At 38.3% G+C, this 21226-nt stretch overlaps 1 protein-coding gene across 1 annotated transcript in view; it reads right to left on the reverse strand.

Annotated features, from left to right (window-relative positions):
* Positions 1 to 13294: 13294 nt before the first annotated feature.
* TSHZ3 (teashirt zinc finger homeobox 3) overlaps positions 13295 to 21226 on the reverse strand; it is a 69380-nt gene continuing 61448 nt past the window's right edge. The window contains exon 2 of the mRNA XM_074969160.1: positions 13295 to 18453. Coding sequence (XP_074825261.1) covers positions 15254 to 18453 — 3200 coding nt within the window. The 3' untranslated portion in view covers positions 13295 to 15253. The remainder of the gene's footprint in view (positions 18454 to 21226) is intronic.

The raw sequence follows: 21226 nt of genomic DNA on the forward strand, positions 1-21226 counted from the left end.
TAATATACATAAAATGAATAGCTAAACATACATCAATACGGATGGATTGAACAGTAGGTGTGTTGGTGGCAGGAGAGTCATGATATATAATACACTCAAGAGAGTGAAATCAAACAAAATTAATTTCCTGTAACCCCTATTTTTGTGCCACAGTTTTTCATGCTGAAGCATTATATTTCTTAAACATATTTTGACTGTTTGTGTTTTTAGAAGTTATTTATTTATGGGAAGGTACAAAGATGCATAATTGGATACATGGGTCAATATACATCTATATACACAGGTAGATATACAGGTAATTGCTATAAATGGGAAAAGGCATAAAGATGGATCCTCAGCTGCTGTAAATCTGTGTAATTCCCTGGACTGCCACAGAGCTACATTGATTTTCACCAGATAAGGAGCCTGCCCACAGTTTTTGAATAGCAATTTGCAGAACTGGTGGTGGTGTCCTTTCATGGTCACCAGAATAGATCAGAACAATAAAGACCTCTCCTCTTTACTATTCCCCACTCTAATGCCTTAAGACCTTGTTTTGCACCCACCACCACCCCTGGCAACACCATCCACGCTCAGATATTATGGTGATGGGCATGATATAAGAACCTAAATAGAGTAGCTTAGAATGGGGTGTGACAGTGCAGTGAACTGGCCAGAAGAATCATTTCCAGGTTACACTCCCAACCCCTGGCATCCAGAAGAACAAGGCATTGAGAGCTACAGATCAAGTATATAGGTGAAATCCTGGCCACCCTGAAGTCAATTAGAATTTTGTCTTTGACTTCAATGAGGCCTGGATTTCACTCCAAGTTTGGCACCTGACAGCGCAGGGCACTAGCCACTAGGAAACCAGATCAGTCTGGGCTCCCTTTTGATTTCTTTTAAATCATGTTAGGTGATATATTATATTTATACCTCAGCACATTACTGAAATCCAGCAATCAAAGGGTCAGTTAAGTTCTCACAGCAAACACACATGGACTAAACTAAATTGTATGGTGGCTGCTCCTTTTAGCTAAATGGCCAAAGTATTTTACTGCAATCTACCTTCAGCTCCGGCCTACCCAGGTTTGTCTGCTGATGAGGTTAGGGAGAGTTTCTGCTGCTGATTAGGTCACTGTTTTATTCTCTCTTTGAAATCTATTTTTATGTATTTTTTAGTCCAATGAAGGTTAAGCCTTGTTCAGAAAAAAAAATCAAGCTGGGAGGATGTTTTTGTGACTCTTCACCACTCAAGAGGGAATATGGAGCAATGAAGCTAGTATCCTCTGAGATCAACTGGAACTGATGACAACGATTTCTGATTGATTCCCAGAAGAATTGCTGTGACTGGGACCCACAAAAGGGGAAGCAGCAACTCTCAAAAGGAAGTGCTCTTCAAATAGCTGTGTTAGGTGCAACTGGGGATTTTCATTCTATGAAAATGGACAGTCCTGATGCATATGGTGAGTGCTTAAAGCAGTGTTTCTTTACCAATGAAATTGCTATTACCAATGAAATGGAGGACAAAAGATGGTTTGGGTTTTTGTTTTTTATTTAATACACAGGGGACAGACAGGAAATGTGTGGGACCAAATTCAGTGCTGGCATAACAGGTGTAATTCCATTAACTTGAATGGAGTTGTGCTCACTTCCGTTGGCAGTGAATTTGAGACTATTTGCAAACTTAATGCAACCATAAAAACCAAGTGAAAAATGGTTAAAGGCCTTAATTAAAGTTGTAAAGGGATGTTATGTTCCCAGAACAAACTTTATCATCGAACATTACAAGATACACTTGAGAATTGAGCTAGAAGGTACTTTTTGAGTACATCAACAATGCAAAGACAATGGTAGGGATGTTTCATTTTGAGCAATTCCTGAATGCAAGACCGTTTGACACAGGTCTCTCTGTAGTTAAGTTCAAGAGCTAAACAAACACTTCTTACACTCAGCATGTTCATAAGATTTTACACTAGTTTTGGCTATAGAGATATACCAAGTTTTTGAACCCTTGGGTGTAATGGCACACAAATAAACACTTCACAACTCTTCCAATAAAGGAACAGCATAGCAGTTGGGAACATACTGTACCTAAGGCCTGTCTTAGAAGAACCTTTTGAAGAGTAGACTGCCACAACTAGAGCCATCTAGGCATACTTGAAAGAGGTAATTAAGAAGAGCAACGTCACACTGGACACCATTGACTAGAGATGGAAATCCTCAGCTGAGGAAAGTACCTCATTGTTTAATCTGCGGACCTGGAGAAGGCAACTCCAGTAATACTAATACAGAGCAACAGCTCATTCTTCTGATAACTGTTCTGTTGAAATAGAAGTGGGTACTGTGGCTGTACTTTCTCTGACAACAGAAAAGCCCTAAGGTAAAAGCAACAACATTGTGGGAAAACACAGTTCTGTTCTTGAAACATAGAATAAGAATGGAGGAGGACACCTAAGGCCAGTGGTAATTGGATTCATCATAACAGAGGGATCAAAACTGTTATTTTTGGCCCATAAATGGTTATGTTTCAAGTGTATGGTAGCTAAGCTTTGAATGACATTTGGTAAGTACAATAATAAATGTGTGTGTCTCTCTCTCACTCTCTCTCTGTATATTGTGACAGGGTCGGGCCAGATGGCTATAGGAGAGTAATAGAAGGCAGATATATTAGCCCCAGGCTAAGTAGGTCCCTTTTCCCTGGGTAAGGTAACAGGGAAGGTTCCAGAACAATCAGGAACCTTCTGGAGACAATTAAGACAGGCTGATTAGAACACCTGCAGCCAATCAAGAAGCTGCTAGAATCAATTAAGGCAGGCTAATCAGGGCACCTGGGTTTAAAAAGGAGCTCACTTCAGTTTGTGGTATGCGTGTGAGGAGCTGGGAGCAAGAGGCTCTAGGAGCTGAGAATGAGAACGCAGACTGTTGGAGGACTGAGGTGTACAAGCATTATCAGACACCAGGAGGAAGGTCCTGTGGTGAGGATAAAGAAGGTGTTGGGAGGAGGCCATGAGGAAGTAGCCCAGGGAGTTGTAGCTGTTGCACAGCGGTTCCAGGAGGCACTCTAGACAGCTGCATTCCTGGGCTGGAACCCGGAGCAGAGGGCAGGCCCGGGTTCCCCCCAAATCCTCCCAACTCCTGGTCAGACACAGGAGGAGTCGACCTGGACTGTGAATTCAGAAAAACGTCCAAGCTGAGGGCTGCCGTGAAGCTCCAAGGCAAGCAAATCTGCCAATAAGCACAAGACCCACCAAGGTAGAGTAGGAACTTTGTCACAATATATATAATTTCTTCATATTTTAGTTGTACTTTGTATTTTCTTTTTCCCCTTGAGGTGACCCACTTCGTGGTTGCAAACTCATACATAGGCAAAGTTCCTCAGCACTTTTCCCTCTCTCTCTCCCACCAAAGCAGGTGCCCCAGCCCTACTAATTTCTCCAGGGCCTGAACACCCTCTTTTGAGCGTGGATCTCTCTTTTTCTTTGCCCCAGGCCTTTGACATCCCCATAATGCACCAAAGTAGTGCCCTAGCCTTACCAGCTACTCCAAAACCTGGGTTGATGGCCAAAATGAAACTACATGTGAGATCCCTTCCTGCTAAAGTTTAACAACTTCTTGGCTGCTGGCCCACCACTTCCTGGGCAAACAGGAAGTCATATGTTGTAAGTCTGCGCCCGAGGAAGCCAGGCCCCAGTGGGGGAAAAAACCCATTCAAGGTAAAGATGAAATATTTATAAAGGATTCTTTCAAACAAAAACAGTAATTTTAATTTGCAGACACTACTCAGATTGTAAAAGTATATTCAAAGAATATAATTACACTTTAAAGTATGTTGACCTAAATTAATCCAGGATAGATCATCTAAATGTTCTAGAAGTTTATATGAAAAAGAGATTGAGATATTTCTTACTACGCTGAATTTGGTAAAAGTGGCAAACTGCATTACACTAGCCTGCAAGTGCCTCCCCAAATTGTACAAGGCTAGATGCATATCATGTGTAATAAAGTAAGCTATGCCCTGTCATTGTAGATGTTTGGGAATGAACCACACCTAGTGAGTGTATTCTGAAATTAGAGGCTATTGTGGAGACGATATGGTAATTGTGAACACCTGGCTGGATGTAGACCAATATAAGTATGAAAGGCAGGTTCTGTTAATAGGGGCACAAAAGCTGAACACACCATATTTGTTTCAATCTTATTAGCAAATGCAGCTCAAAGAAGGTTCTTAGAAATATTTTCTCATTAATGCCCATAAATGATTGTTCTGGTATAACAGCATTTTATGGAGAATAGCTAGAGTTCCAACTTGCCCATAACCCAAATATTATAGAGTTTAATGGTGCAGTCTGCCAGCTGGCTGACATACTCACTACAGGTGTAAATGAAGAAACTCATTTGAGACACTTGAATTCCGTGTTGAAACGGGCAAAAAAGTTTGTGCTATTAGTGAAGAAAGAGAAGTGTGTTTTTGTCTAGTCGCAAGTAACTTACTTGGATCTTACAATTGATGTGGAAGGCATAAAGCCTCCGTCAGTAAAAAAAAAACAAAGCAGGTCCAAAGTAACTGTCAGAGAACTGTTACCTCTTGAAAACAGAAGTGCAGTCACACCCCAAAATGCCAGAATGAAAGCCCAGTTACTTCCCCTCTCAAACTATTTGCTAAAGAGGATTAAGTCCTGACCAGTATTCTAAAAAAACAGGGAAAGTAAATGTTTCATCTGGGTAGGTGTCTGACCACGCTGGTAAGTCAGATTGTTGACAAGACTGCACAAAAACCACATTAGAATAGTTCAAATGAAAACGGTCAGCTTGGGCTTCAAATGTGGACCACAATATAGATTTGATGAGTATGCAGAACCAATTGTCCCAACAAGTTCATTAGGCGCCCACCATTACACCCTTTAATCATTGGCAATGAGCTCAGAACACAAGGTAGAAAGTCATACTAATTTTGCAGAAAAGGATGAGCAAGTGTTCCTCTTAACAGTCAGTGCTATCTGAGATGTCCCAAAGTAATGCCATTACCTCTAGCAAAACGATTGCAGTTTGGAGGAAATTGCTGCTGCACAAGCTGCCTTAAACCTTGGCCTTCAATTCCTCAGTGAGGAATATCACACAGGCATCCTTAGAGAAGTCTGGTATGGAACATACAGTGCCAACTGCTACCATCTCAGATCAACAGAGTTGGCAGAGTGCTTTGTCCAAACATGGAAAAAGCAACAGAAAAAAGGGATGTAAGAGCAATCGTATAGGCTTTTTTTGCTGTGTAACTGTGCAACTTCTGAAATAACAATACAGGAAAGCCCAACTGAGTTGCTTTTCAAATGCTATTTTAAAAACCTGCATTTCACGTAATACCCCCAAAAGCAAAGCAATTTCAAGGAAAACAGACAGGCAGAAAAATGTGAAAGTCTACATACTCACTGCTAAGCAGGTGTTTAAAAGGGAGTAAGTAGAATGGTGTATAATAAAAAGGGTCCTTGAATTAAGTCTGTATCTTGTGATTATAAATAATTAAGTGATGGCGGGGGGGTGTCTATAAATCAGGTGTTGCTGTCTGGAGAGGATTGAACATTAAAAGGCATAGCAAACTTTGGAAGCACGATCTACGGGTGAAACTTGCCAAGGAGCAGCTTGGCTTGCTGTGATTCAGAGGACTTGCAGAATGTCAGCAGTCTCTCTCATGTTATTGGGCCTACTTCACAGTTCTTCAGCGGCAACAGACTGTTACAAATAATGCTGCCCTACCAACGGTCAAATCGTGTAAGGTACTGAGTGCCCCTGAAGATCTGGCGGGACTTAGCATTTCTCATGAGGTGCTCAGCATCTTAAAAGAGAGAACCCTGCAAAAGGAAACAGAAAATGGCCTGAGATATAGTGTCTGACAGGAGGGAAATGTGGAAATCATTATTTTATACATATAGAAGGTACTGTTTACAGAGGAGTGTGAGGTAGGTGCATGCTTTGCACAATATTGCAATCCAACAGCAGAGAGGTTAGACCACTGTTCAGAGTGCATGCACATGGGCTAAAAGAGAGTATTACATGTGTGTGCTGTGTTCCTTCGGGGCCAAAATTGTTTACACTATAATCTGCCTGCACCTGTGGATTGGTGTGGTTGTGTCTGCTGTTCAGTGCTTCCTGAGAAGCTGGTGATACACAAAGCTGATTAGGCTGCTGTTTTGATCTCTTCCTCTTTGGAATCTCTTCTAGTGTGTTTAATAAAAAGCCCTATTAAGAAAGTACAAGTGGGTTCTTTGTGCTTCTTCAGCACCTAATTTACTATTTTTAACATTAAATACTCCATCACATGTCCTGAATTTGATTATACATATTGTGTTTAACATAATAGCTTCTTGCTGCAGACTCACACATGTTCTATAACAAGTATTTCCTCCCAAGAATTAGGGCTGCGTTCTTCCCAGAGGTATGCTGCGCCTATCACAGATCTTTGTATTATTTAACTAAGTGACATAATGGAGTACCATCATTCAAATTAGGGGTAGCAAACAGTCTGTCTAGAGTTTGATGTACACAATAAAACATTTATCAAATAGAGAAGGAGGATGTGCATTAAATTTAGGCCAAAAAAGGAAATATCAAGGGCCTAATTCTGCACCAAATTAGGAGCAAACACGTCTGGTTGATTTCACTGAGGGTCATAAAAGAATTTGGTCCAAATGGAGTGGGAGAAAAAAGTTACACATCATCTCATCTCAAAAGTATTTTGAAATCACAAGGGGTAAATAATTAGCATAAATTACATCTGCCCTTAGGTGCTTTTGTTTGAGTGGCCAGTACAGTAATCACTCAGCAGAACCCACTGGTCTCACTGACTTTGGAAGAATTATAGAGGGCTTGTTTCCATGATCCATTGTTGAACAATTTATCTGATGCATCAATCATATCTAAGAAACCGGTTTGGGCTTGCAGATTTTTCTTTTTAGCTGTTTCGTCCAATGTATACATTTATTGTGCTCATTCAAAGAAAATAAAATTGAATTTTTTAATGTTTGTTTAACTTTCTGTATGCTCATTTTGTGGTATTTTGTGATGAATGATAGAGTACAAGAATGTTTTGCACTATTCTTAAGTTCAATGACTCCTGATGCAATAGAGAACAAGGGCTAATATTTATTTCCCTTCTCTGACAGTAATTGTGCTTTGGAAATTGATTTATCTTCATCTTGGCAAGTAAAGATCAAGTGCATGTTCCTTTCCCCACATTCCAAACTGTGTGCATTGGAGAGAGCAGAGAAAGCAGGTTGAGGAGATTGGGGACATTAGTTTGCCTTACAGGCTAAAGTGGCTATTTTACCCATTCCCTGTTAATCCTGTTGGAATACCACTGGAACTCCATGTAGTCAATGCAGATATCCAGCTGCACAAATCTTTTAAATACAATTGAATATGACTCTTATTTGGGGTTTGGAAATACTTAGATTTGAAGCTAAGAATAATCAACCCTGGTCACACAATGACATTCAGTGCACAGATACCACAGTGACAGGTGCACAGTTAATACCCACCTATGTGGATGGCTAATACAGTTTTGAATAATTGTTTTTTTCTATTCGACTTTAAAACAAATCATATAGAATTCCATAGACCCCTTCCGGTGTGTGTGTAAAATTAACTTTTCAGTAAATATGATTTAAACCTAATCATTATTGATTTATTAGTCAAGAGAATATGCCACCGGTCTGACACATATAGTAACTTTGTCAGGAGACAGGGAAGTTCTAAATCCTAACCCCCGCCAGGGTCAGGGCAAACATGCAGTGTAAATCAGTACTGATCTGTTTCAATAAGAGCTATGCTGATTTACACTAGCTAAGGATCTGGCCCTATAGGTATTCATGATGTTCGGAGTGGCACTGGAATGCACTTTACAGGATTTTTCCATTTGCTCTGCCCTCCAGTCCAGCTCCTCCATCACTGCACACACAAAAGTCCATTGCAATGGGAATTAATGTGCATGACAGCTCCAGCATGAGGCCCTAAAAGGATGACCCCTGCCCTCCCGTGTTACCAGTCCCTCTTGTGTTGTCCTCCCTATTCACCCACCCTGTGTGACACAGCCTTACACATAGAGATGGACACTGTAACCCCTGTGTAAGGAATTTATTTTTTTCCTCAATTAATGGAAGTGTCCCAATAATGACTTTATAAACATGTCATTGTGTTTTAACTAGAATGATTTTCAAAGACACTTAGGAGCACCATTCTTCTGATTCCTCTGAATATAATTACAGCAGTGAATTCATGTTTGATCACAAGCTGGAGTTTACAGAGAAAATTTTCAGCCATTCATAGATACAAAAAGCACTAGTCTTCGCCTGAAACAATTGCACTAAAGCACTACACCCTCGTTTTCTAGATCTACTTTTAAGATCCCTGTCAAAACAGCCCTTCAAACACATTTGATTGGGTTGGGGCTCATCACACTGTCACCAACTCACTTTTCATTAGGCTGTTGCTCTCTGTTAGCCTAGCCAAGCAGAAGAACTCAAACACATGCACAAATTAAATCGACATCCAAACTCCACCAATATACAAAGCAATTTAAATGATATTCATTAGAGCGATGACAAGTCCTGATGAGGCTTTCAGGAGCTCAGTCCTTCAGCTTTTGCCGACTCGGTTGCATGGTCACTGAGGCGTAACTGCAATGACTGTACCTCCAGTTTGAAAAAAAAAGCACTGAGAATATGACTCTGCTTCCTGACACACCTACCTCATTCTCCTTCTCTGCACAGGTTTAAATCTGGGGACATTCCTTAGGCTTTTATATCTATACATATAGCTAGATATAGATATATAAAATCCTCTTTCTTTTTCCCATCCCACTCCCCACAAATGCGCCAATTAAAAAGAATTTCATTTTCAAGTAATTTCATTTCACTTGGCTAGAAAGGTCACTAACTCACAATTATTATGGCTATAAACATGTCCCCAGTTTCCTGCTGGGCAAAAAATGAATGTGATATGTTGAAGCTTACTAAAGAAGTATTTTTAATTGTTAATTTACACAAAAAAGTTAAAAAAGAGTTACCCTCTCTCCATTTATTTTTTGATTACAAAAAAAAAAAGATGAACACTCTACCCTCTCCGGGGAGTAGTGTGGGGCTGACAGGTCTAATACAGGCTCTCCCTCAGTGCTAAATCATTTGAAATTCAATTCAATAGAGCCCTAAAATTCAGGTATTAAAATGTAAGAAACCAGAAAATTACCCCAGTTTTGTGTTACCAAGTCCCCTTACCACTCAGAAAGTTCAAATGTCTCATAGTAAAACCATGTGCAACCTCATTCTAATCTGACTGTAGGAAAATCTAACCAGTGAGGGGAGTGACAGATAATCCTTTTATCGTAGTTATGGAAGACTTATCTAGCTATATGTAAAGAGGTGGCCCCCTGCATGTTGTAAAATATAGATGAGAATTCTCTCTTTTACCCCATCTGCCTCTACCCAGAACAATTTTGCATCTTATTTTAACAAGCCAAGTGTCCCTTAAAACCTGATTGCTAAAGGAATGATTTGTTATGTAGGTACCCAAAAGTCTTCATATTTTGTTATACTTCGCTCAGGTTGAAATTAAAAAAAAAAAAATTTTTTTTTGTATCCATTTATTTATAAGGACACCTAGAATGAAGGATAGGCACATTTTCGAAGAACTAAAATATTCTATGCATCCTCAGTTACATATTTTGGTTGCACACAAGGGTGCATGTACGTAAGTAGCTAATGGTGTAGGCACATCATCATCTATCTCAAAGTGCACATCTAAATTTAACTCTCTTAAAAGATTATTTAAGCAGAAGCATATTTCCAGTTATAAATATGGCAAAGGAAACACAGTGAACTAAGCAACAGCTGTTGAAAACATTAAATATGTCCCAGGTAAACGTTGTAATCTATTGCTTAAAAAAACCCACCTTCTCTAATGGTTGGTTTCTCTATGCTTATTATGTTGTACGTATATTCAATATACCAAAAGATACATTGTAGCTGTATAAAGTAAGATTTTATACCCCTCTCATCACCATGGTATCTGTGCAACTATGTCTAATTTGTGGGTGTATGGGATTATCTATAAAATCATTCAATGAGGTATTACTAAATGTTGGTGATCTTTGTTGTATTAAACAGTTCGTTTAAAATTACCGCTCAATACCAAGACCTGAAAACGTGTGTTAGCCTCAATGTACATTCCTGATTCATGCACATAGATTCCTTATATGTTTACTGATTCATTACACACACACACACACACTCATTGCGCATGTAATACCGAATTCTGCTCCCTCTCATAAAGGGCCCTAACTCTTCACTCCTTACTTGGGAAAATCAGGCATTGACTTAATTGGGAGTTTTCCCCAATAAGGGCTGCAATATCAGGGTTGCACATATACAAGATTTGTATTACTTTACGACAGTTAATGAAAACGCAATGGAGTTACCATGTTACCACACCCTGACCTTCGGAACCTCTTTTATGTTAAGAGGTGGCAGCAGGATAATTATGTCTTGTTCACTCATTTGCCTACAGCCAGTCAGCTAAAGGCTGGAAGGCACAACTTGGCATGAAGTCCCAAGAGAGGAGAATTTACTGGTTTCCTTTAGCCAAAGATATATATATATATATTTATTTATTTATTTACTAATAATACCCATGGGTTAGTGCTAATACCCTAGATTAGTGCTTCTAATACCAAAGGAATAACTGTCCAGTCAAATACAATTGATGATTTCACTGCTCGCTAAAAGACAAATACAATGACTTTTTAAACATTAAATAATTTTGGAACCTTTTTTAAGTTTTACGACCTTTGCCTGTATTATAACATATGCTATATCAGCTCCGCTGAACAGTACAGTTATCAGACTACTTCGTAAAGCACTAACACAGTCCAACAATAAAAAGCTACTGGGATGAAGCAGGAAAAAAGAATTGTAATATTTTGATATTTACTAAGAAACTTACAAAACTCTCTGGAGACAAGTTCTAAAATGCAAAATTTAATAAATTTAGCTGTTACCACCATCTCATTTCCCCTCATACTACATAGAATACTTCATTAATTTTCTCTTGCAGTTGAATATAGCTTTCAACTGAAGCCTTGCAGAATTAAAGGAGCTGCTTCAGTTTTACGTGTGCGTATAATTTTTTAAATGACCTCATGATACAAACAGCAAAACCTCTTGTTGCCATGAAATGTATATATATCTGTTTCTAACTTTTCAAAACATCACTTAAGCATTTATTAACAGCCATACTAAAATGCAATAGATAATCCCAATAGTGTGAATATTAAGTTTTTAAATAACGCTAATCTGTCTTGCTTTGGTAAGAAAATTATATTGTAGCTTGCACAGTGAAAGCAACTGTATAATTAGAACAACGTATCTACAATTTTTGATGCCAAAAGAAAATATAATGAAGATGCTGGAGAGATTTAGGTTCCAGCAAGAGTTTCTTGCACTAACCTAAAAGTAGTATTTCAGTTAATTATAGATTTCTTGCTGCCTAAAACTTAAAGATACATTCACTGATATTTTTGCTAAATGTTGACTCCAGAGAACAGCTCTCTAAGATCTGGCATATTGATTTCTTGTTGTGAAGTGAGCTGTTCAAGCTCCATTTAAGATTTTCATCTTGCATGTAGCCCTGAGCACATCATAGCACCATAAATTAGTTAAATTGCACATTTATCACAAATGTTATTTTAAGATACTGCGTAAATGTGATGGCTGGAAGATATACAGTATGCTGCAACAAGCCACTACTTGGGTGGGGTTAGACCAGGGTCACCTTTATACACCTATGATTTAAAGCTCTTCCACCCCATCACAATTTCATTTAAAACCCCTTTCTTTAGGCTTTTTGTTCTCTCTCACATTTGATCTGCATATTTCTAAAATTAGATAAAATATCAGGAGCAAAGCAAAAATTAGGGACTCAAATGTTGTTAAAAATCCTGCATCTAATGGGGGGAAAATGTGTGCCAGCAGAGAGAAGCCGGTGATTTGGTTAGGACTGAGAGTTACCACGCCAAAATCCATATCAGTATATGGGGAAAAAGGATATTACACGAGATCATTGATTCTCTGAATTCTTTATAATGTGAAATCACATTGGTATGCCAGTCTTGGAGCTTCTAAGATGCAAGCTGAACTTTATTTTAATAAATTTCGGACACGCAGATCCTGATTAGCTATTTGCAATGTTTCAGAGATATTTTGAAAATGTATGAAAAAGTCATTTATGGTACACACTAATAGATATAGCTGCTACTAGTTCTCCTCCTCACTGCATATTGATATGATGATATTTTGCCCCAGGTACTGATTATCACCACAAATGAGGAGGGGCTGCAAATGTAGTATTTGATGTTCACAATCATTACCTCCTCCCATCTGCATTTTGAAAATAAACAAAACAAATACTGAAAAGGACTGAGGAGTCTGTCTCTCCTGTTTTTCCCTTCCCCCAAACTGTAAAAACAGCAAAATTTTGCACAATGCTATTTACCATTGCCACCTTACAATCAAATGGTGCCTTTTGAAAATATAAGGGTTGCAAATGTATGTAATAATCTGCCAGGCTCACAACTAGTGAAATTCTGTTCTGAAATCCAATGCTCTATTTAAGATGTTCTAATTTTCAAGGAGAAAATCTGTGTTCCCAGAAGGAGGGATTCTGGCTACAATGTGGACTGAGATAATCTAGTCTTAAAAATACAGACAGCCTTAAGGGATGTTTCACTAAAGAGAAAAAGACCTCAGCCCTGGCCTGGAGGGGTTACCTTTTCTAAGAAGGTAGGGTCATACAGTTGAGATGATGCAGCTAACCAGCAAAAATTGTGTGCAGCAGGTTTGTCATATAGATGACTGTTCATTAGGATCTGAGTTGAGACCATCAACTTCAATACACTAATGACCTTAAAATCAGATGTAAATGTTGAGCCAAATGACAAAAAGAAAAACCAACAACAATACGAAAATTTAAAACACCCACACCCCAGAGTTCTAGTCCATAATCCAAGTACTGGACTTGATTATTGCTATTTATGGGGCCTATTTACTAATAATACATATTACTTCAAGCTGTGTTCTTTATAAAATGAACAGAACGATTTCTAATGTTTTAAAAGAAACAGATACCAACCTTTACACTACAGAGGACAACAGAAAAGAAAGAAATAATAGTAGGCAGGTAACTGGTCACTTTTAAAAAGAGATTATTTGGGGCTGTGTGTGTTTTTTTTTTTTTAATAAATAAAAATTTGGACATGAAGCACCTACCAATACTACTTGCAGACTCTATTCTGTATATTCAAGAGGAATTCATTTAAGCATCACTATCTGAGTCTGAATATACAGCACAGCAAAACACCTATTTGCTTTGCCACACATGTTGCTTATAAACTCTCTTCTTTACAGTCAATCTTACCCGATCTCTAAAGTGGAGTTATAACATTCATTTTATCTTTTCTTGGGGAAAATTTTTGTTAATGCAGCCTTTGAATAAGTGCTACCCTGCTCTTTAAATGCTAAAGTTCACTAAAACTCCAGTGATTTATGTGCAGCTTTTGACTGCCAGCACCTGGCAGATGAAGAAACCTACTCAAGCTTCAGTCATAAACAGATAGCATACAATTTAATTTTAATGTGCTCGTTAGTCGTAGCACATTTCAGACATAATTGTGAATGCAACACAAAATTATAGCAAAAAGACAATTTTAATGCTGCTGTAGAAAAAAAGGTTATATGAAGAGTCATATAATGGTGCTTCATTGTCAACAACAAAACAGGGCACAGAGTGCATTACAGTGTCTGTGCTGTTTACATGCCAATATTTTATACATAGATTCTCATATGGTGTCAGCTGTCAGTTACTTCTGCAAATTAACTGCCAAAAATGGAGACGAACAGAATCACTTAGTGTGCTGGTAACCACGGGTTACCTTTCATATGCCTAAAGATAAAGCTGCAGTATGGAATCTTGGGAGAATAATTAGGCAGAACAAAACAGAAAGTTACCAATTGAAATAAAAAGGCATTCTACAATATGAAATAACAACCAATAGCGCTTATAAATAAGTAAAAGGTTATATCACAGAATGCCTCATAACTTTTAAGCAAAATATTACAGTACAAACATTTTAAAGGCTTTATCAATGTTTAGGAAATACAGTACAAGTTTTTCAAATAGATTTAACCCTTTGAGCACTGAGTTTATTTTGAATTCTCTCACTTTTTATTTTATTTAAATTTTCTTTTACTAATAAATACCTTTAAAAGTCATGTTGTGCAAAATAGTTATAATGCAGGCCAAGGATGCAGTCCATGGCTTCTGTTATTCAGTTGGTTTAAAAACAAATGATAACGATACTAATAAATATGTATAATTTAAACATGAACCTCTATCAATATAGATGTACTGTATAGCAAAACAAAACAATCATACTTTGCTTTAAGAATAATGTTTCTGAATACTTTATAAATGCTATTCGTGGTGCCTTTCATATAATTTACAATGTTTGGATGTTAAAAGAAAAACCCTTAGACCTAAAAAAGGAAATATACATTATATATAGGTATAGCTTATACCTGAGGCATATCAGGTACAAAAACCGTCATTACTAAAAATGCTGAAGAAAAACATGGCATTAATCACAATTACATTTCCATAAGAGATTTTGAAATCTATACAATATATACATCTATGTTTCAATGTGAAAATAATATTTTAAATTTCAAGGTGTGATACACCTCTGCATAAATGGAGGTTCATATTAGTAATTTAGAACTAAGCTGGTAAGAGTTTTAAAAAACATATCCATACATTTTACCAAATTAAAGCAAAAGTGTTTCAAAGTACTCAGAGGGCTAAAGATTATAGGGTGAGAAATACCAGCACACTTAGGTCACATGAAAAAAGTGCACCAGAATTAGTTATAAATGCTTAATTAAACTGTCTGTTAATGCATGCAGCTTGATGCATCAGAGGGATGCACAGCAACTAAATCCAATTTACACAAAGTTCCAAACACTTACCACTGCATTTTAACCTTCATATTTTACCAGTAACAACAGCTGATTATGCACCTCTATTAAACACTGTACAATTATACAAAACAGTTCAGCCCAGAGTGACACTCTGGAGTTAAAATAAGAACATGTGCCAAGAACTAAACAGTTGCTTTAAGGCGTCTTTGACAGTTTTCCTCAAAGCAAATTACAGTTATTTTAATCAAAAGCAAATGCTACTGCTTCTCTAACTCCGAAACATACAGAAGATGATCCTCTGGTGACTTCCCATGTGTTTTACTAAGATGAAGTTTAACAGCATGCTTGCTTGCAAAAGTCCTGTTACAAAGTTTACACTGATAGGAAGTTCCAATTTCTTCCTCTGGAGATGATGTCACCAGTTTTTCAGATGGTGACTTTGTTTGTGCTATCTGATTGTTAATCTGTTCATTGGACAGTTTGGATAAATCTCTTAACCTGAAACCTAGATGTGATTCAAGATGACTGATATAAGTTGAAGGAGTTCTGATCTGTGAAGCACAGTCATTACAAAAGAACACTGGATGCCCAGTATCCAAATTTTTAAGGAACTTAGTTCCTCCCGTCCTTCGGAGCTGGTATTTCACATTGGCTAGCCAGTGGCTAATTGTGGTCATTGAGAGTCCCGTAAACCTTGAAATGTGCATTCTTTCTTGAGGGCTCAAGTCTGACATTATGTATTTTCCCTCTGATGTCTGTCGTAAACTGGCTGCAAACTGGGCCTGCAGAATGAGCAAGTGCTGAGGGTTCCAGTTAGACTGACGTCCCTTCCTTTTCTGAGCTGGTGTAGTCTCTTCTGGTTCCTCTATTGTGGTACCATCAATGTCAGATTTCTCAGATATGCTGGAAGGTGTGGAAGATTTTGATGTGTGACTTTCTGTCAGGTTCTTCAGCATATCAGATATATCTGACAAGGCATTCTCGCGTAGCGGCGAGTTTGACATGAATGACACGACTGCAGATGTCTTTGCTGTTGTCACTGTAGATGAAGAAGATGCAGAAGATGTTGATGTGGATGACAAAAGCGCTGAACCCAAAGAGCAGCTTTTGTCACTCTTGCCTTTCGTCAAATCTATGGGTTGGTCATTGTTGACATGATAAAAATAACGGTCTAAGTGGTCTGTTTTTTTGCACTGTAAAGGTGGGGTGGCCACCGCAGCCTTTTCTGCCAAACTGTTGCTCATTTTAAAAAGCATGCTCATTGGATCCAGAGCAGGCAAAGATGGCTTTGCTGCTTTCCCAAGATGAATATTCATGACAGACTGCAGTGCACTTAATGGATTTACAAATGGCTGTTCAGGAGGATGATCTGTAATAATAGCTGTGCTGCTGCTTAATGTACTTGCAATTGACTTTACAGGCTCTTTACCATTTTCCACTGGTTCTATAGCTGTACTATCCTTGCAACTATCCCTCTGAGGAACTGGGCTGTTCTGTTGGCTTTTAAAACCACCATCGTTGGAGGCATCCATTTTGAGGGGTTCACTGATTTCGCTGCTGCATGGTGAAGGTGTCGCACGTTTCACTGGAGACAGTTTTCCTTCAGGTTCTTTCATTTTTTCCTCAACTTTAATCACTTTCTCTGTGACTTTCTTTACCAATTCTTCCATGGCATGAAAGTTCGTTTTTGGCACAGGGGAGGTTTGACTGCTTGGTGGCGACAGTAGGGGCTGGTTTTTAGTCGGTGACACTATTTCATTGTTTCCAAACATAGATTTTAAGGGTGTACTTTTTCCCGATGAACCCAACGACAGCTTCATCATGTTAGGTAGCTGGTAGGCAGCATGAATACTGGGATAGCCACCCCAGCTTGGTGTACCATTCTGGGCTTTGTTTATAGCTGATGTTACTGTGTTTTCTAAAGACTTTAAAATATCTAGCCCCCCTTTAGGACTTTCTTCCAGGTCATTTTCAGTCAAATAATGATATTTTGAGGAGATATCATACTTTTCCTCATCTTCATTTGACTTCTCTTTCTCTTTCATTTTATCATCAGCAACCCCTCTCTCTTTATCTACTTCTTTTTTTACTTCAACACTCAATTTTGGGGAGACACTAGAAGGCGTGTTGGAGGGAGATGTAAAAGTGGTGGCTGCGAGTGGCACAGACTGTACTTTTTCGTCTAGTAGAGCTGTTATTGTTGGCGTCACTGGGGCTTCTATAATTGGCTTCCCTTTCTTCATGGCAGAGTTGGTGACTTTTATAAAATGTCCTGTCACCATCATGTGGGCAGTGAGTTCCTGCAAAGTATCATGGGAACTTCCACACTCCATGCATTTGAGAATTTGAGATTTCCTTGCCTCAAAATGCCAAGCGTAGCTGGCACCATTCTGGTGACCATAACGATTATTTGGCGTAATGTAAGGATTTGCATTCTTTTGTAGCGCGTCGTTGGTGTCCGAGATTGTTGCTTTTGGTGTCCCACCTGTGGAATCTGGAGAACTTGGAAGTTCAAGCTCCAGTGATGCTTTTTTCCTAGTAGCTGGGATAACTTTTGCTGCTACGGGTGTAACAGGTTCCTTCAGAGGCACTTTTTGGTAGTGTTTTGTTTTGATCATATGAACACTCAGGTCCTGAAGAGATTCAAAGGAATGGCCACAGTACATACACTTTAATACTTTCTGGGCATCTTCTTTCCCTTCCATTTCAAGCAAAGAACGTTTACGAGGTTTGGACCATCTTTTAGGGTTATTGTTATCAGTTTCATGGTTGTCATCTCGATAATGTCCTGTTTCATTCATGTGCACTGTTAATTCTACTAAAGTGTCATAGGCAGCACTGCAGTCTTTACAACGGAATTTACTGGCTCCAGTAAATATAGAGCCATAAAGCTTACTGCTTTGTCTGTACAACTGAACTGTGCTAAAAAGACTGGGTTCGGGAAGAATTCTGCTCTGAGAAACTTGCTGCAGTGTCTTTGCCATAGCAGTCTGGTGCCAGTCAAAGCTACCACTCCCACAACTGCTGCTGCTGCTACTGCTGCTGCTGCTGCTGCCATTGTTTTTTTCTGAAGTCGGCTGGTGGAGATTCAAATTGAGATTGGACCAGTAGGAATTGGAAAGGAAGTTATTATAGACGGCTTTCATTTGTTCTAAGCTATCAGACACAGCAGAATCTTCAAGCGGTATTGCCACCTCCTTGCTCTCTTCCTCATTTTTGATAGAGCTGCTTTCAAAATCTGCCATTCGGTCACTTGTCTCACTGATGTGTGACTCACTGTCCATTTCGTGGCTGGAAAATTCAGCAGCTGGAGAGTTTTGGTAGCTCTGGCAGTTCTTACTGTAGTCTTTTTCTGGGCACACGTATTTTGCTGAAGGTTCCCCATCAATTGCATTTTCATCAGGTTCCATGTCTTCCTCCACCAGTGCTGCGGCCTTCAGTTCATCTGAAACATAGGCTATCATGGACAAAATAAAAACAACAAGAGTTAGTGACTGTGGATCATACTTTCCATCAGCTGTTTAAATATTTCAGCTAAAGAACTGCATTTATTTGTAAAATTAAACAGTTAAAATGTAATGTTTCTTCAGAGCAAGAAAAAAAATCTGCTCTTCAAACATAATTTGCCACCTTATTCTTCTCAAGGGGCAACAGCTTGAAATTAAAACTAAATTTGAAATTAATGAAGCACATTCTGGAGGTGGCATTCATTTCTAAAGTAATAAATTACTTGTATCAACCTCAGAGACAGCAGCTCCTGTCTGTCAATTAATATGTCTTATGCTTCTCCTACCCCTAATGCATTTCTTAACAGACAGATTCACAATTTAAATTAAGCAAGCATTTTTTACTCATTACATTTTTGAGACTCAATTTTCAATAAATATAAAGGACAAAAACATCAATAAAATTCCTACAAAGTAAAAACAATGTACATTGATTACAATAAATTAAAAAAAGATTTCTTTTCTTTTTGTGTGTGGTAAAGCTGGTGACTCTAAATGCGGAAATACCTGACTAACAGTAATTCAAGATATTCATTACAGATGCAACAAATGACCCATTCACATTTAAACACACTTCTCTTCCCAACAAGAAAGCCCATGCAGAATTATGTCAGGGACAAGTTCAAGAAAATTGGTATGCTGTACTCATTCTTGCTGTATAAATATATACAAGACCTTCCAGTGGACCTTACAAATGTCAAAGTGTTTGCTCTTTAGACTACTTTGTCAATATTTACTCAGCATAAGCTACATGGGCACCCAACAGGGATTCTGTCTTTTTTTTAAGTAATGCAACTGGTGATGTAAATCTAATACACTCTTCCTGAATAGGATAGTTAGGAACTGACGAGCTTTATGTTAGTTTTTCATACTGGCACCCTATGTGTATTTTACACATAAAAGTAATGCCTTTGGGCAGGAAAATTCTGTCAAAACATTAAGAGCGCGATCAGTAATTGATCAAACTAATCTATTTCTACTGAATGCTTTAATGTAAAAATAAGTGAAAAGATAAAATACATATAAATAGATGCATATTAGATAATATTTTGTTGTTGTTTTTTAAAGAACTAAACTAACCATATAACAATACATGGAGAACTTCCTAGATATCTATTACCAAAATAATAATATGCTTAAAAAAATTCAATTGCAATAGATATCCATAGTTTTCAAATGGCTGAAGGCATTTGGCTTCACAACACACCTGGAATGTGAGGGCATCTGGCCAAGCATGGCACAGTTCAGCATACACAACAATCTATACAGCCTGTTTATTCAAGCAAAAGTGTACACTGTATATTGATCAAATGAAGCTATTTCATCCAGGGCAGTGGAAGGAGGAGAAAAGTTTAATGGCTATATATCATGTATCTATCATTAGAAATCTTTCATGCTTCTTTTCAGGGTGATTGTTTTTAAGTGAAGCACTAATGACAACATAACTGTTAAAGTAACACTGAAGTTAGACACTTCCAGTTTCAAAAGAAGTATGGTGCAATCAGTTGGGAAATATATAAAAAAAAATTTACTAGTGCCTTCTCACATTGACGATTTTAGCAAAACTGCTTCCAACCATGTGAGGTTATAATCTGGCCCTTGTATTCTGAGTTAAACCCTTGAAAGCACAAACATATGAAGTCAGAGCAACACACAACTGTGCCTAGGTGTTACAGATCAAATGTGCAATATATCTGAAGAGATGTCAAGACTGTATTTTTAAAATTAAAAATACGTAGGTTGAATCTAAAGACAATGTAACTACTGTCTATTTTGCTGAATTTTATGGTCTTTGGAAATATTTAGGTTGACTGTAAAACTTCTCTAATCACCTACCAGATGTCCTGATTTTATAGGGACAGTCCTGATTTTGGGTCTTTTTCTTATATAGGCGCCTATTACCCCCTACCCCCGTCCTGATTTTTCACACTTGCTGTCTGGTCACCCAATTACTAGGAAATATTTATATTACAGAAGTGCCAACAGGTTGCAATCAGAATCAGTGCCATTCTGCTGGGCACAGTCCAAGCTCCACTCACAGTCCAAGCTCCAAAGCATTTACAATCACACAATGTCATTCATTCAGCACTTTCATCCTCTTATGGAACAATACAAGTTGTCTTATTTTAGTTATTTGCACCAGGGTATTTCTCAATTCTAGTGAAAGCATGCAGCTCAGCAGACCCAAACGATGCAAACCACCCTCTGAAAGTGAGAATTTTAAGACAATGACAAGATCTGAATAATTTGCTACCAATGATCAGTAACTGAAGAACAATTCCAAAGCTCCAAGAGACATGAATTTTAAAAGAAAAGGAAGAAAGAAGTTATGTCGCAGACCCTATGATGAAAAGCAAATGTAGCCTGAAATAGCACAATCCTTTTCTGTGGAACCCTCTTCGTGAAAACAGGTGTATTTTTGTTTGTGTGGGTTTGTTTTTTTTTTAATAAAAACTCCTGTCCTTGTGCTTCCCTTCCCAAACAGAAATCACCTCTTTACGGCATAAATTAAAAGGGAAATTACTGTCACACTGCCTGTCCTAGTACGATCTCCTTTTCACACCTGCATCCTGAGGCAGCACACTGAGGCGGTCTATCAGTGTGCCTGGCTTTTTCTCCCTTTATTCATGTAGGGCTAGAGATTGCCAGCCACCCTCATAACAGTGAGTAGTCACATGAGTAGTTCCTGGACATTAATAAAACTACTTGTGTGAATAGGTGCTT

This window comes from Natator depressus, chromosome 12 (genome assembly GCF_965152275.1).
Source record: "Natator depressus isolate rNatDep1 chromosome 12, rNatDep2.hap1, whole genome shotgun sequence".
NCBI lineage: Eukaryota > Metazoa > Chordata > Testudines > Cheloniidae > Natator > Natator depressus.